Source organism: Musca autumnalis, unplaced genomic scaffold, assembly GCF_047663935.1.
Source record: "Musca autumnalis isolate F117 unplaced genomic scaffold, ASM4766393v1 scaffold_2, whole genome shotgun sequence".
Taxonomy (NCBI): domain Eukaryota; kingdom Metazoa; phylum Arthropoda; class Insecta; order Diptera; family Muscidae; genus Musca; species Musca autumnalis.
Window position 1 is genome coordinate 103,829,719 of NW_027411755.1, and position 18,219 is coordinate 103,847,937.

The 18,219-nt window shown below is 35.7% G+C and overlaps 1 protein-coding gene across 2 annotated transcripts in view; it reads left to right on the forward strand.

The window, feature by feature from the left end:
• The first annotated feature begins 920 nt into the window (after positions 1–920).
• The window catches only part of LOC141394387 (uncharacterized), a 102,103-nt gene continuing 84,804 nt past the window's right edge, over positions 921–18,219 (forward strand). Inside the window, exons 1-2 of one of the 2 annotated variants that reach the window (XM_073968654.1) lie at positions 921–1,260; positions 9,658–10,825. In XM_073968654.1, coding sequence (XP_073824755.1) covers positions 1,256–1,260; positions 9,658–10,420 — 768 coding nt within the window. In that variant the 5' untranslated portion in view covers positions 921–1,255 and the 3' untranslated portion in view covers positions 10,421–10,825. Of the gene's footprint in view, positions 1,261–9,657; positions 10,826–18,219 lie in introns of those variants that run through there. The other variant, XM_073968655.1, reaches the window with a different exon arrangement.

Sequence of the window (18,219 nt, forward strand, 5' to 3'; positions counted from 1 at the left end):
TGAATAATCCTTTACGACGTCTACCATGCCTGTGTATGTGGATGCATGTTTCGAAGATACAATCACTTAAACCCGTATTTTGTTTGTAGGTTGGAATTGCAGAACATTTTGGAAAAATGAAAAAACAACAGATCCAATTTAGTGGCTTAAACCCGTTGAAACCACAAGGTCTTGCAGTGTACGTTATGGCTTGGAAACCGGGTTATGAAATATAGTCACAAGATGGTTGGTACGAGTATAAATTCATGCGAGACACCGTGGTGCAGTGGTAAACGCGGCCGCCATGCACTCAGATGGTCTGCAGAACATCAAAATTTTCGGCGGTGGCAAATCTCTTCAGTAGAGTTCGCATGCATTTCCTGAGTGGTGATTGATTATCCCTTCGGGGATGTTATGAGAACATACATATCATCACCTGAAATGCCCAAAGACGTAACCCTCACCGTAACCCTTTGAGGGTTACGCCTTTGGACATTTCAGGTGACGATATGTATGTGTATATCGTCACCATAAATGCCGGAAGACGTAACCCACAAAACCAAAACTTTAGAGGAGAAGCAAAAAACATTATAAAATTAAAAACTGTGGACAAATTTGAATTTGCCATCATTTTTTATGTAAAACTTTTTAATGAATTTGTATTTAAATGAATTTGTATTTGAATGAATTTGTAATGTATTGCTAATTATATACTCGTAGATTAATTATAATGAATTACTACTCTAGCGTTAAGTATACGAATTATTACATTCAGAACTTAAATCTATTGTAAATGAATAAGTATCCTAGTTCTAAGTGGTTACTTTCGTCATTTCCTATTTTGAATTGTTAAAACTTGACGAAGTAACCTAAGCTAAGCTTGAGACATTATAGAATTTGCACACTCACTTCAATTGTAAATCAATATCCAAAGGGTGAGCATCAAATCTCTTTCTCTCTTCTCTGTCTCTTCTCTTTTTATATTTAAATAAACAGAAGCTACGTTTTATAACGTTTTTGGAAATTTCCCTTCTTTTTATTTCATGGTCATCATCTATCATCATCATCTGCACAATATTATTTCTCTTTGGGAGAGAAATAATATTGCACAAAATTCGTAACATTAGATACAGTCCACTTTAAAGGTCGGATTCCTGTTGGTTGCCGTTTTCCTTACATATTGATTTGGAATCCCCCTCTCCACTCATTTTTATTCATGGTCCTCCGTAACCGTTCACAAAGAAGCAGTGATCTTTTGTTATAAACAGCAACAACTATGAGGTAACTTCATCATACTTCTCGTACATACATTTATACCTGCGGTTCGGTAAGTGATACAACTTTTTTATTATTCTCCCCATAAGTGAAGTGATAGCCAAGCACAAAACATAGTGAAAAAAAATCAGTGAAAAAAAATATACATATATATGTACATATATCCCAAACGAGCGAAAATCAATAACTCATAAAATTAACGAAAAGAATTGCAATATTTTACAAGAATATATATGTACATACATACATACCTGCATGTTCAAGTGACTTGTGTTTGGCTAAGCATAAAAAAATAACATATTAAACTAACAACAACAAGGCATACATCAGAAAAAATATTACAGTGAGTGCAAAAAGAAAGTGTCAAACTTAGAAAATTAAAGCTGCAAATTGGTGGAAGTTGTGTAACAGTGTTTGTGTGTGAGTGGGAAAAAATCTGTCCGTCCGCATAAAATTGACGTAATATAAAGAATATATATCGTGCCATTATTGTCTGTCTGCAAAGTAGCGGTGCCTATGTACAAAAGAGGTCAGTGAACCCGACATTTAAAATAAGTGCAAAAGAAGAAGAAGAAGAACGGCGTTCCAAAAGTACATAAAGAAGAAAGTGGGAAATCGAAAACTGCAATAAATAGTAAATCTATTCACATTTATTTACACGATACATAGATGCACATAAATAAATACACATATTTTACACAATATATGCGAAACAACACACACATACACACATAAAATTCTAAATTTTTTTAACAATTTCCATTTTCCATTTAAAAATAAAACGTTATTTGCACCCAATAATTACACTCATTTCACATTAAATCACCTTATACATTCTTTTCGAACTCACTGTACTAATACAACATATACGGTCTTTTGACGCTCACTATACAACATAACAAAAAGCAAATATAAAACGAAAGAGAGATAACAAGAAATATCAACGACACAGCGCATACCCATCATATATACACACAAGCATACATATTTACATTAATAGCGGCAAACAGCTAAAGCAATAGCTGGGTATTCTAACTACGTTGAGAGGCGCCAATCCAGCGCTGTAGTTAGAATAGAGAAACACAAGAATAAGAGAAAACTAATTTTTCGTTGAATAAGGGGAAATAACCCAGACAACCAAAATTAAAAATTTTAAAACATTTCATGATTTTTTCAACGAATATATTTTAACTAATAATACTGAACTAACCCGCATGTGTAGTATAGTACATACATTCATATATACATACATATTTTGGATTCTTATCTGGGTTGCCATAAAATACAAAAAACATCTCGTTTTTTGTGGTAAGTGAAAACAAATATTTTCAAACATTTAAAAATTTATGTCTGTGCGAAAAAGTGGTTAGTAAATTCGTTGGCGAATTTACTACCCTTTTTTGATAAATTCTTGCGAAAATTACGACATTTTGGTCGAATTTTTAAATATTGTAACTTTTTTATGGGATTTTCCGAAAATTTTTTTCTACAATTCCGATTACACGAATTGAGCAAGCTATTTGTTATCAAGCTTTAACCCATAGCTTATAACATTAGAGTTGCCAGTTGTTCTGTTCACTCATTTTTGGTCGAATTTATTAAAAATTTTTGGTCGAACTTTTTTATTGAATTTTTGATTCAGCTCCACGTCACACATTTATTATAAGTGGAAAGCAACAAATCGTACTACGTGCGATAGAGTTGCCACTGTTCTTTATCGTCCCAATTTGTTCCACTATTTTTTTGGTCGGCTTACTTTATTGACTTTTTGAGTCAAAACATTTTCAAATCCAAAATTTTCGGGAAAATTTATTAAGATTTGAGAAACTCACTCATAATATTTGGGAAAAGTTGCAAGTTTTATCTGAACTTATTTTGGTCGATTTTGAATATTTGGTCATTTGATTATTTTTGGTCAAATTTTTTTTAATAAGGCTCTAGTTGGCGGGAAATTTTATTACAATCTGATTGTGTTACCCCGAAAAGAGTTGCCAATTCGTCGGATTGTCTCAATTTGGACGTTTAACTAGTTTCTCGAATTTGGTCATTTTTTTAAATAATTATTTCCTGTTGATAATTTGAATTCATCATTCTGATATTTTTTGTTAAATTTTGGTAAAGTTGTTCAGAATTGTCCGAGTTTAAAAAGTTATTTGAACATTTTTGGAAATTGTGCCTTTGACTATTTTTTGGTCGAATTTTTTGGTATTAATAATTCACTAATTTCTATAGCAACCGCCATTGTTTTTTCTAATTTTTGAGCTGAGATACCCAAAGCAAGTCGCACATTGCAAAAATTGGTCGAATTTGTTATTTTTCGGTTTTGACTCATTTTTAATTTGGTCGTGTATATGCATATTTGAAGCAAGTTTTCCGCATTTTTCTTCAATAGATTGGTTTTCCTGCAACTTAGAATTCATTTATTGTGCAAAATTTCGCTTCAAGTTCACAAAAATAACAATTTGGTCGATTTAGCTATTTGGTCGGATTTACAATTTTTCCATTAAATACAAAGTTGCTCGGATTTTTAATTTGGGAGAATATTTTTTGAGTATTTAAAGTCGTCTTATTAGAAGTTTAGCTAATTTCAACAAAGTTGCTTTGGATAATTGTCCCCGCTCTTTTCATTCTTAAAGGTTATATAGTCACCCTTTAAAACTATTGCTTTGGTTTCGTAGTCACCCCTTAAAACTACTACTCTTTCTATTAGCAACTCCCCCTTTTCTTTTGTTCGAATAAGCTTAATTTGTTGATTTTAGCACTCTATTCGAAATGAGCTTAAACGCTTCTACATCCGAAGGCTCAAATAGCCAAATTTCAGACGGCGCTCGCCCTTCAGTCAGTTCCGCACACACATGTCCAGAGCAAAGTAAGTTCTTGTTTGAATGTGACCTTCTGCTCAATTTTTGTACTCAATTCGAGGCTAGTGACATTACTGATCAAACTGATACCGTTTTAGAGGTTAAATTGGAGGATTTAGAAAAACGATGGCAACGTGTTCAAAATGCCTATGAGAATTTAATACTTTCCCCAAAAGCGGCTGGTATCAAAGATTTCAAAGAGAATGCTATGGTCAATTTAAATGCAACCACCGAGGCCTACTATACTGCTAGATCACAGATTTTAGATATACTTAGGATATCAGGTGCAAATAATGTAAAAGCAAGGCAGAGTATTGTCCCTCCTCATTTTTCGCAAGCTATAAATCAAGCCCCCGTTGCAAAGTCAAGCGTCTGTATCAAAGTGCCACCTTGCGATACTGAGGTATTTAAAGGAGGGTACGAAGAATGGCCGTCTTTCCGTGATATGTTCACGGCGGTCTACGCGGACCATCCCGAATTGTCTCAGGCTCAAAAACTGTATCATCTTAGGAATAAAACCAGAGGTCCTGCCGGTGCGATAGTCAAAAGATATCCGTTGTGTGACGATAATTTCAAATTGGCATGGGATGCTCTGAAGGCTAGGTATGAAAATAGGCGTGTTTTGGTCGACAATCAGCTTAAAATCCTATTTAATATCCCAGTTGCCGCAAATGAAAGTAGCGAATCACTTCAGAAAATACATTCTACAGTTTCCGATTGCCTCAGTACTTTGAAAACTCTCAATGTAAATGTTGAAAGTTGGGACCCCATATTGATTCACCTCATTTCTACAAAATTGCCAGACGAAACCCTATCTCATTGGGAGCAATCTCTGAAGTCCCACAGAGAGTTGCCAACTTGGGCTCAATTAGATGAGTTCCTTGTAAATCGATTTGAAGTAGTTGAGAGAATTTCTAGCATTCGTACCACCAAACAAAATAACTCTGCCCCTTCTCAGAATTGTAATAGATTCCAAAATCAGCCGTCTCAGAATAGATCAATCACGTTATGTCCACTTTGTAATGGGAATCACGCAATAAGAGAATGTCAAGAGTTTCGGCAACTTACTTCTCATCAACGTTTAAGTTTTGTGTTCAAGAATAAACTTTGCACGAATTGTCTTTCCCCGTCTCACATCAAAATCAACTGCAAAAGTATCAATACTTGCATTATTTGCCACAAATCACATCACAGTCTTCTGCACGTCAATGATTCTTCTTCTCACGAAGATGGTACTGAAAATAAGTACAATCCCAATAATTCGTCTTCTAAATTCTCCCCAAAAAAACAAAATTACTCGTCTGCTCAAGAAAAGCCATCAACGTCAAATAAAAAAGGCTCAAATGTTCAAGCTAATTTCTCTGCCAATAATGACACGATTCTCCTAAGAACGGCTCTAGTGCAAATTGAACATCTTGGGGAATTGTTCACTGTACGAGCGTTAATTGACTCTGGGTCTCAGAGAACATTTTTATCTGAAAAAATCAGAAATCTTCTCAAAATTCCTGTCATTAGAAGCCACTTTGAAATTTCTGGAGTTGGAGGTCAACAACAAGTTTCTGATAAAGAATGTGAGTTGACTGTAGTCTCTAAAAAATGTGACGTTCGTTTCTCAATATCTGCAATAATACTTCCCAAGGTAACAAAACCAGTGCCAACTGTATCTTTCGAAATTGCAAACCCATTTGATCTTGAAGATCTAGATTTGGCAGATCCACACTTCAATAAGTCCTCACAAATAGACCTCATACTTGGTAATGACGCCGACAGATTTATAAATCTTGAAGGCATAAAGAAGAATATTTGTGGCAATACTTCCGCTTACAAAACTATATTCGGTTGGGTTTTAAGTGGGCCCATTAAAACCGAAAGTGTACATCTCTTCTCCACCACAATCGTTGAGAAAAATGAACCTCCATTAAGTGAGTTGTTAAGGAAGTTTTGGGAACTAGAGGAAGTTCCAAATGTGCCAAAAGTCTCCACAGCAGACCAGTTCTGTGAAAATTTTTATAATAAAACCACTTCTCGTTCACCTGATGGACGTTACATTGTTCGGCTGCCTTTTAAGAAGGAATTTGCTGACACAATTTATCTCGGCTCGTCTCGTCTCATTGCATTGGCACAATATACTCGATTGGAAAAAACTTTGTCTAATGATCTTGACTTACGTACCGAATATAACTCGGTTTTAAACGAATATGTCACATTAGATCATTTAGAAGAAACCTCATATAGAGAAGTCTGTATTGATAACAAATACAACTCCTATTATCTTCCTCATCACGCTGTTGTTCGCCCCGAACACAAATCAACAAAAGTACGAATTGTTTTTAATGCATCTCGCAAAACAAAGTCCGGTTATTCTTTAAATGATGTTCTCCATACCGGCCCCACTCTCCAAACAGATTTAACGTCTGTCATTTTGAATTGGAGAAAGTACCCTTATGTCTTCAGTGGAGACATCCAAAAAATGTACAGACAAATACTCGTACATCCTCATGATAGACCCTATCAGCGCATTTTATTCCGTCAAGGTGACGAAGGCCACATAAAAGATTATCAACTTAAGACTGTAACGCTTGGTGTTAATTGTGCGCCGTTTTTGGCGATCCGCACACTTTTGCAATTGGCAAAAGACTCCGAAGACAAATACCCTGATGTGGCAAAAATTTTAAGGCAAGAAACCTATGTCGACGATATTTTATCTGGCAGTTTTTCCATAGAAGAAACAATTCAAAAGCAAAACGATTTGATTGATGTTCTTAAAAGTGCTGGTTTTCCTCTAAAAAAGCTTACCGCTAATGACCCAAAGATTCTCTCTAATATTGAAACGGAAGATTTATATGATTGCGATTTTCTCCGCTTACAGGAATCAAGTTCGACCAAAACTTTAGGTATGAAATGGAATGCTTTCTCAGATCAGTTTTCATATTCCCTTGGCTCACTGTCCACAAATTCCTCTATGACTAAACGTATGGTTCTCTCAGCTGTTGCACAATTATTCGATCCCGCAGGGTGGATAGCACCAATTATTATTAGATCAAAGGTTTTAATGCAGCAGTTATGGTTGGAAGGTATTGACTGGGACGAAAACTTAAGTCCAGATTCTCAATCAAAATGGAACACGCTCGTCTCTGATTTCCAAAACATATCGTCAATTACGATTCCTAGGTGGATTCAGTATTATCCAACTGATTCTGTGGAAATCCATGGGTTTTCTGATGCGTCCCAAGCTGCATATTGCGCATGTGTCTATATCAGATGTCAAAACGAAAAGTCAGTTGTGTTCTCCAATTTGCTAGTTGCAAAAAGCAAGGTTGCTCCTCTTCAACCTGTTTGTTTACCAAGACTTGAGCTCAGTGGAGCAGTCCTCCTCGCAAAACTGATTAATTATGTTACCTCCACTTTCGAGTTTAACTGCACTAATATAACCCTATGGACAGACTCAACAATAGTTTTAGGTTGGCTGTCCAAACCCCCTTGGTCATGGGAAACATTTGTCGCTAACCGCACGGCTCAAATATTGGAATTAGTTCCAAATGGGGTTTGGCGTCATGTACCCACGCATGACAATCCTGCCGACCTTGGCACAAGAGGCTGTAGACCTCAAGATTTAGCAACCAACTCTTTATGGTTTACTGGTCCCAAATGGCTAACAAACCCCCATTCTGAATGGCCCAAGAAAAATCCAATAGCTATCCCAGATATGGGAAAACGTGCAAACGTACAAGCTATGGTAGCCGTTGAAGAAGATACCGATTTATTGAAACCATTTTCCACTTATCATAGAGCTCTGAGAGTATTCTCATATGTATATCGGTTCTACAACAACTGTTTAAGCAGGAGTAGAAATTCCCCCAAAATTATTTCCCCGCAGTTTTCACACTCTGAAACTTTTTCGGCCAAATATGGACTGATATATTTTTATCAGCGCAAATTTTATGAGCAAGAATGTAAGGATTTGGAAGACGGCAAAGATATTTCACTAAAAAGCCCTTTAAAATCCCTTAATCCGTTTTTAGATCACAACAACATTTTGCGTGTTAATGGTAGATTGGCCAACGCAGATCTTCCCTATAATGAACGACATCCCATGATAGTTTCTGGAAATTCTCGCTTCTCTCGGTTGTATTTATTACATTTACACTTATGTCTTGCTCATGCAGAGTGTAATCAACTGTGCAGGATGGTCCAAAACGAATTTTATATATCTCGTCTCAAACCTAGAGTGAACAGCATCATTCATAAGTGCAAAACATGCATAATTTTCAAAAAGAGACCTTGTACCCAGATTATGGCCCCATTACCTCCAGAAAGATGCGCTTTGACTCCCCCTTTTCATATAACTGGTATTGATTTTGCAGGCCCCTTTGAAATTAAGAGTTCCACTTTGAGAAATGCTCCCATTCTAAAAGGTTACGTTTGCTTATTTGTGTGTTTTGCAACCAAAGCTATCCACTTAGAGCCATGCACTGAACTCTCATCTGTGGCTTTCGAGGCGTCCTTTGCTCGATTCGTTGGGAGGCGAGGACTACCCTTTCGGATAGTATCTGATAATGGGAAGAATTTCATTGGTGCTAGCAGAAAGTTGCTTAGAGAATTTTCGCATTTTATTAAAGCTGTTCCCAGTGAGATTGCTGGCAAATATTCTACTCACGGGTTTGAATGGCGTTTTATTCCACCACATGCACCTCATATGGGTGGCTTGTGGGAATCAGCTGTAAAAAGCTTTAAGCACCATTTTAAACGGATAGCAGGAGCACACAGATTTACGTTTGAACAATTTGCGACCGTTTTAGCTCGTATCGAAGGTGTTCTCAATTCTCGCCCCATTTCTGCTGTCTCTGAAGATCCTTCTGACATTACCGCCTTAACTCCAGGACATTTTCTTAGAGGTTCCCCAATTATGGCACTACCCGAACCAATATCAGAAAATCTATCTCTTGTAAATAGGTGGATTAAACTAAAAGCTATTCATCAGCAATTCGCAAGAAGATGGAAAGAGGATTACTTAAAATCTCTACATAAACGCTACAAATGGAAAAACTCCACTCCCAATTTAAAACCTGACGATCTAGTTGTCGTAATGGACGATTTACTACCACCGAGCGAATGGCGGTTAGGTAGAATCGTAACAACACATTCTGGTAGTGATAGTCACGTTAGAGTGGCTGACATTAAAACAGCTTTTGGTATAATTAAAAGACCAATTGTCAAACTTTGCCACTTACCTCTTCTCGATTCAGATGCGTAATGTTATAGTGCTCATATCATATACTACCCTTCTCATCTCTACTCAAACTCGTCTCATTCGATACTCCAACTCATCTCATTCTCTACTCAAGTTGTCTCATTCTCTAACTCTTCTCACTTGCTACTCTAAAATACTCTTCTCAAGCTCGTCTCATTCGTTACTTTGAAGAACGAGTAATATATGCGCTCAATGAATTATCTCGTCTTATACTCGTTTACTACACATGCACATTATCATTTCCATTTCCACCATGCCATTACACTTTACTAACAATGTTTTACATTGTAGGTCTCGTCGCAACTCTAGCACTCGGGAACTGTACCAGTGTGTCATATGTGATAGAAGCCATGCCTTGCGCTTCTGTCCAGAGTTCGTTCTGATGCGAGTGGAAGATAGAAGGAAGGTAGTCCGAGACAATGATTATTGTATGAACTGCCTTGCCCGAAGCCATCAGGTACGAAGATGCCACTCTAAAGTTGTTTGCAAGAAGTGTGGCAGCCAGCACCACTCCATGCTGCACCCGGAGTCCGCAACCACCGCTTTAGTCCGACACGAAGATTCTGATGAGGTAGTCAGGTCGACTGTGCATGAACGGCTATCCTCCCCCAATCGTCAAAGCTCATCCAATAGACGCTCCAAACGAAGAAGGCACCATAAGCCTAACAAAACAGCTAGAGGGCAGAAGCGCCCCTCACAACAAAGCCAACCAAAACACCGACAACCATCCAACCAACATCACCAAGCACAACACCATCAGCCGAAACAACACAAACAGCAACGACAACACCAACGAACCAATCGCTACTCAAACAACCGCCAACAAGGGTACCGCCAGCCGAACCGACGCCATCAAAATCACCCCTACACCCGCAACAATAGCCAAAACCATCACCAAACTTATCGCCAGCGTCCAGCTCCAAATACACCCCGCACTAGCGTACTCATGCCAGACCAACTAGTACTCTCCCAAGCCATCAAATCACTCGCCGAAGTCATGTGCGTCTCCTCTTCAGTTGCACAAGTGCAAGGCCGGCGCCATGGACAAATTTGAATTTGCCATCATTTTTTATGTAAAACTTTTTAATGAATTTGTATTTAAATGAATTTGTATTTGAATGAATTTGTAATGTATTGCTAATTATATACTCGTAGATTAATTATAATGAATTACTACTCTAGCGTTAAGTATACGAATTATTACATTTAGAACTTAAATCTATTGTAAATGAATAAGTATCCTAGTTCTAAGTGGTTACTTTCGTCATTTCCTATTTTGAATTGTTAAAACTTGACGAAGTAACCTAGGCTAAGCTTGAGACATTATAGAATTTGCACACTCACTTCAATTGTAAATCAATATCCAAAGGGTGAGCATCAAATCTCTTTCTCTCTTCTCTGCCTCTTCTCTTTTTATATTTAAATAAACAGAAGCTACGTTTTATAACGTTTTTGGAAATTTCCCTTCTTTTTATTTCATGGTCATCATCTATCATCATCATCTGCACAATATTATTTCTCTTTGGGAGAGAAATAATATTGCACAAAATTCGTAACATTAGATACAGTCCACTTTAAAGGTCGGATTCCTGTTGGTTGCCGTTTTCCTTACATATTGATTTGGAATCCCCCTCTCCACTCATTTTTATTCAAACTGTTTTATGGAATATTAATCTTATGAAGGCGAGTGTATGGGATATTATCGATCACATACGAAGGGGAATTAGTAGTGAAACCAAAACCGCTGAAGTGCTTAGTTTTGAGATCCTCCATTACAACAAAATCTGCAATGTTATCCCATTTTCCGAAATGTCATTTCTTGAATAGCATCGTTGTTTTTGAACGTAGAAGCTTGAAATTTTGCCAGATCATGTATTTTAGCTTTTTGTATCAGATTACGTCAAAAAACAAATTTCGATTTTCATGTCGGTTACGTCTTCGGGCATTTATGGTGACGATATGTATGATGCAAATTCAAAAATATATGTAGATTAAACGGAAAAATAAAATATTTTATTAAAACCAAATGAAGTTTAATTTACATATATTAAGACAAAAAAAAAATCTTACTAAAAACTTCGCATCCATCTAATTATTCTTTCTAGCTTCTATGAGATTCTAATGAATAAAATACCCTTTTTGGTGCTTGGGTTTCTATTCCTAATCCGTTCTCTCTGACCATTTGAGCCTTATTCAAGAAATCTTCTTCAATAGCACAGAATTCAAGGCATTAAGGAAGGCCACACTTTTCTCAATGTTGTCGATGGTAAAGTTCTCATCCAAAGGATTTGATTCAGGTATCAGGTTGACAACTATTCGGGCCATAGAGAATTTGATGTAAATCGACACTTGAAACCACATTGTTCAACACTTTGACCTTGGGTTATGGACTCCTTGGTGATATTATCAACAGCAGGAAACGTTATCGTGGTCACCATCATGACTAAAGCATAAAGGCAGATAACATTTAAACATGCTCACTGGTTTGAGACAATTCAATTTGAAGTAATTGTCCGTAATTGTACATCAATGCCCCTGGTTATGCTTTAGATTCAGCATACATTTGTTTATAGTCCACCGACTCCGTGGCAATCTTCTGTTGTTATCTTGCAATGATTCCTTTTCATTATTTGCCGAGTCCTTACCGCTCAATTCAATCATATGATCATTGAGTTTTTGTACCAATTCACGAAACTTGGTTAAGGTCCATAGCGCTACCAACCGTGGGAGCAGCGGTGAATACATATATTCTTCGCATTATGACGATCAAAAAGACAGAAAATATTGAACAAAGCATTTTTCGTGTCAATATATTTTGTAAATTCAAATGAAAATGTCATTTGTGTACATGTGTACATTCATTCAATGTCAAATCCCGTTTGACAATGAACGTACTTCAAATTTGAAATTTAAAAAAAATTTTAAACAGCTGTGAGCATGAATCTACCTTTCTTGTTATACCATGGTACAACCCATAAAACACTAAAAAATTGAATTTTTTGAAAATTTGTTGCTACATAACTAATTACCTCCAGACCCTAAACTAATTTTTATAATTTAAATCCCACCCCCTGCTATTAATTAAAAATATATCTTGTCCATTTTCATTACGAATTTATTTAACATTTAAACAAATATGAAGTTAATTTTTTTGCAACCATTTTTTAAAATCTGATGGAACAAAAACTCTTGTATTTGATAGTGAATAACTGAGTGAATATTTACAACAATAAAAATTAAAAAACAAAATCTTTGTCTGCAAAGTGTCTGTAATCGATACAATGGAAAATATTTCGCAATTTTATAGTTCGATTTTTTTACTTTCGCGCCGCTAGATCAGTGGTTTCGTCCAGTGTGCGACGGTAGAAATTAAAATTAATCAAAAACCACGATTGGTTATAAAGCGGCAAATTACTTGTGTTTGTTATTACACCGAATGTGCAGAACAACAACAACGAAAGACGAAAACGTCTGAGACACAAAAATTTGTTCTTCCACTTTATTTGTTTAATTTTAATAATAATTAATTTTAATTTTATTAATTAATCTACTTTAAATTTATGACTACCGTCCTGTCACGGTCGCCAAAATGTTTGCACAGAAAAGGTTTTATGTTTGTGCCCGAATTGAATTAAAACGCACAGTTTAATTTTCGATTTAAAATTCAAAGTTTTATTTACAATTCAAGTTGTTCGGTAAGACCGGCATATTATTTGTCAACTCAAAAACTTCTTATTTTTCTAATCCCTTCTTGGGCTACACAACAAAAGGGAACAATGTCAAATTGAAACGATCACAACACAGAGAACGATCAATAAACGAAATTCGCACAAAGCATACAATTAATAAAACAATGTAAAGGGCCACAGTTACTGATTTGTATGTACGAATATGCATACAAACAGAACTGAAATACAAACTGCATAACCAACATTGTTGTTGTTATTGCCCATGAACACAAAACGGACGATGAAACTAATAACAGACAAATGCCTAAACTATGTAGGCATTGTTGTTGTTGTTCCTCGTTGCGACGGACACGAAACAAAAGGGAATAAGTACAAGTCATACACACATCAGGGTGGGACGAACTAACAAAACATTAAGGTGGGGCGAATAAAATATTCAATTAAACAATTTTAAATAAAATAACAAAATGAAAGGCCCAAACGATACAAAAGCATATAAAGACAATAGCTGTGTTCCAGAACCTGCAAAATAGTACTATTTAGTACTAATTTTACAATTTTTTGATAAAATGCGTTCCTGTACTTAAAAAACTGGCAAAATTTTTTGTTCTCTTAAAACAAAATTGGCTCCAAATGGCTTTCTCTTCTACTATTTTCTACTACACAAATTTGGCTGTGTAAAAAGTAGGAAATTTGTCAACTGGAATATTTGACAGTTTTTGAGAGAACCGAAAATAAAAAACATTCAAACAAATTAGAAAATAATTTTTAGTCGACGTTAAAATAAGATATTTCGCAAATAATTCATAAATCGTTTAATAAAAATTCGTGGTAATGAACTAAAAGATTTCAGGAAAGCCCGTAATTAAACAATTTCAATCTTACAGTTCAACTTCGGCAACTGGGACCAACGTTTTTATGTGAAAAACCATCCGCAATTATCTTCCAGTACACCGGCATCGCACATTGTCACAGGGATCTTGCAAATGGAATCACATCTTTTGTACATTAACATGGTTTATATTGCTCAAGCCCTTCAACGTTTTTAGATTCATGCATATGGTGGGTGGAACAAATGATTGGCATAAAAAAGCCCAATGCTTCCCATATGCCAAATGTTATCTTTCCCACTAACACCTCAAAATGGAAAGGATATGTCCATCCCAGTCAGCCTGTACGTCCGTTCGAAGGGGCATAGTTCGACGAAAGTTAAATTAGTTATTAAACAGCCAAAGAACCTAGAAGAACCACACAGGTGTTAGATTCAATCCAAATTGCCAGTTTCAAGCACTGCACTTCGTGGCCCCCATGGATCGTATGTTTCGCCGATGTTAACACGCGATAGTGTAGCGGATGCTATTGGTATTAATAGTGATGAAGTAAATTAATGCAACTTTAATATGCTAAATAAATAAACACAATTCCAAAACGTCATTTTGGTGGTCCAGTAACTAATGAGATTAGAATAAACTTGTAAGGGATTTATTAACATGATTTTTATTTTTGCTTTTATATTATGAGTACAAAATTTATGTTTAAGTATTAAACTTTCTTTGAGATTTTTGTTTAAGCCTCCATAATTTATATGGTGAAGGGCGGGCAATTGATTGATTGGTTGATTTATAGGAACTGATTGCAGGCGCGGATACAATTATTGATACAGACCAGTATATTTTGATATAATTTGATACAACTGTGCCTGGAACTCACATCCGCCTTCATGTCCACTCCCGGTCTAAATGACCAAGAAAAAGACTTCCATCATATGTTGTTTCTCTCACTTCTTTTGGTACGTAACATTTGATTTATAAAAGATAAATTTAAAATCACAATTCGTTATTACAGACAAACCTACATACATATATTTTTATATGATGTTTGTCATTTTTTATTCTTGACATATTTATTATTAACCTTACAACATTTTCCGTTCCTGTACTTTTTGAAAAATTATGTGTTCTGAGAGCAAAATTTGTCGTTCGCTCTTTTACTATTTTTGCCATTAAAAAGTTCTGGAACGAAGCTAATAATAACATATAAAACACATATGTATTCTCCTCCAACACTCACAATAATGCATTACTGTAAATTGCTTGTTTACATTTTGTATGTGATTTTATTCACATTTACGCATTTTGACAACTAGTATGAAGATCAGCTGTTTTTGGCGTTACACCTTCTTATTCCACCATGCTACTGACATACTAGTTCCAATTAGGGATACGTATTACCAAGCAAAAATCGATCTTTCGATCTTTTGATTCTTACTTAGAACTCAAGAATCGATCTTTCGATCTTTTGATTCTTACTTAGAACTCAAAAATCGATTTTTCGATTCTTACGTAGGAAAGTTAAAACAGAATTGATCTTTCGATTCCCACTGCAAGAATCGAAGAATCATAATAGAAAATCGATCTTTCGATTCTCTATGAAGTCAAGACTCGATTCCGATTTTTAGATTCTTCAAATCAAAGAACCGAGGAATTGATTACTCGAAAATCGACTTGCGTATCCCTAGTTCCAATGTCAGTACTGACTTTCGAATGACACGTTCATAAAAAATGTCTATAGGAAATTACATTAGTTGTCTACAGTTTGTCAGTAGTACCCTTGACAATGTCAGTAGTAAGTCAGTATAGATTCACTATTGACATTTCCTACAGGGTATTTTCTCAATACATACACATTTACAATCGAAGATGGGGTTTCTTCATGAGTTGTAATGCCTTCCATTTCGGAAGTTTGATATGATAGATTGACAATGGATTAAAACGCTAAGAACTAGACAACATTGTCTGTTTGTTGGAGAGGGCCCAGGTTCAAATCTCAGCCAGGGCATCCGGGCTCTGCTGTGAAGTTTTTTATTTATTGTTGTCTTATTATGACGAAGGTCATTAATTATAAAAGTTTTTAATTAATTGAATTTTAATCGAGCTAACATGACCTAAGGAATTTGTATTGAAAAACTGAATTCTGTTTGTTGGAGAGGACCCAGGTTCAAACCTCAGCCGGATTCACTTTTTCAATACAGCGTATGTGCAGCGGCCTTTAGGACTTTGAGTATCCAATCACAATTTCCGTCTAGTTATAGCATATATAACATACAGAACTGTAAACACAAGACAAGGTATATTAAAAAATATATATACCCTGTAGGAAATGTCAATAGTGAATCTATACTGACTTACTACTGACATTGTCAACGGTACTACTGAAATTGCGTATTACAGTCTTTTTTATCTTTATAAAGGGCTAAGCCCAAGATTCCACATAAGCACAAAATTAGTAAATAAAGCCAATTTTTTCAAGGCTGGCTAACCAATAATAAAAAATGGTTTTCATTGTCAGAAATATCATCGCGTTTTTATTTTCTTGACCATAGGAATTGGTGTGATTTATCTGCTTAAAATATTTCTTCTTCTGCTGCACTTAACGTTTTAACAAGCGATTCGCTGAATATTGATATAACATCTAGGAGCTTAAAAGAATAAGCATGTATAAATATGCATAAATAAACAAAATGTCCCTAAATTTGCTTAGTTATTACAGTTGTATAAACATTGGAAAAATCTCGCAATCGATTTTTGCCGAAAACCCCTTCAACATTCTAACTCATTATTATGCCGTGTCCAAATATCAGATGTATGTTGCGTTCATCATTTCCAGCGAGACGGGACAATGTATTTGTCAGGCTGTCTAATTGTCGAAGTTTCACCACAAATATTGTCAGCCTCCTCAGAACTTGTGTTTTGATGTAGAATTGTCTATTTTTTCACTTGTCTTTATTTTCCTTTCCTAATTTCCTTTGCTCATACTTGTAGTTATTAAAATTATATATTTTATTGATTTTTCTCAAAAACACATTATTTTATGCCATACAATTAAGAAAAAATAAGAAGATGCTCCATTGCGCTATCAGCTTTCTATAGACACAGTGGTGACATGTCGACACATGTCCCATTGCTTCCTACAGGGTACTTACTGCCTGTGTTGAATATAACTAGTCGCATGGTACAAATACACAGGTAGCCGCATCGGCAATTGTTGGTAACATAAGGTGTCAAAATTTGACATCAATTCAATGCAGTTGAGACATTATATTACCATCAGCTGGCATGATAATGCTACCTGTATTATTGTACCATGACTAGTCGTTTACACTAGACAGTTTGTCTTCAAATACAACTCTGATTTACTAACACATACAGACATTTGTCGGCTGTTTTCCTGCTGTCCATCATTTTTTCACAGACAGTCGGGTTAACAAATTTTTGACATTTTTGTGAAAAAGAAGTGAGATGATAATTTAAATGTGCTGAAAACAAAAGAATGTGTACAAAAAGGAAATATGAGAATGAAAAATGAAAAGAAATCGATGATTTTCAATAATAATTTTACAACCATTTTTGCAGTTGTCTGGACGCCTACGTCACACAGGCAAGTTTTGGGTTTTTGACAATCAATACATGAACTCAACTGTCCTGTCATGTGTAAACGCAGGGTAAGCTTCGTTCCAGAACTAAGTCCCAATTTACATTAGGCGAGTTTACTTGCGGCAATTGTCAGTTTGATGGAGAGAGAGGTGAGGCATATGGTAACCCTTTGCCTCTCAACACCCTCTCTCACCCACAAGCTGACAATTGCCGCAAGTAAACTCGCCTAATGTAAATTGGGACTTAGACCATGTTTATATTATAGCCTTTTTTCAGGGTTAACCTTCTCAATGAGGATTTATTTGACGTATACACAAAGGAATTGACATTTGAAACCCAGTGGGTTTGTTAAATCCGGTTATATATAAACGTACTATTAGTTCTGGAACGAAGCTTACCCTGCGTTTACACATGACAGGACAGTTGAGTTCATGTATTGATTGTCAAAAACCCAAAACTTGCCTGTGTGACGTAGGCGTCCAGACAACTGCAAAAATGGTTGTAAAATTATTATTGAAAATCATCGATTTCTTTTCATTTTTCATTCTCATATTTCCTTTTTGTACACATTCTTTTGTTTTCAGCACATTTAAATTATCATCTCACTTCTTTTTCACAAAAATGTCAAAAATTTGTTAACCCGACTGTCTGTGAAAAAATGATGGACAGCAGGAAAACAGCCGACAAATGTCTGTATGTGTTAGTAAATCAGAGTTGTATTTGAAGACAAA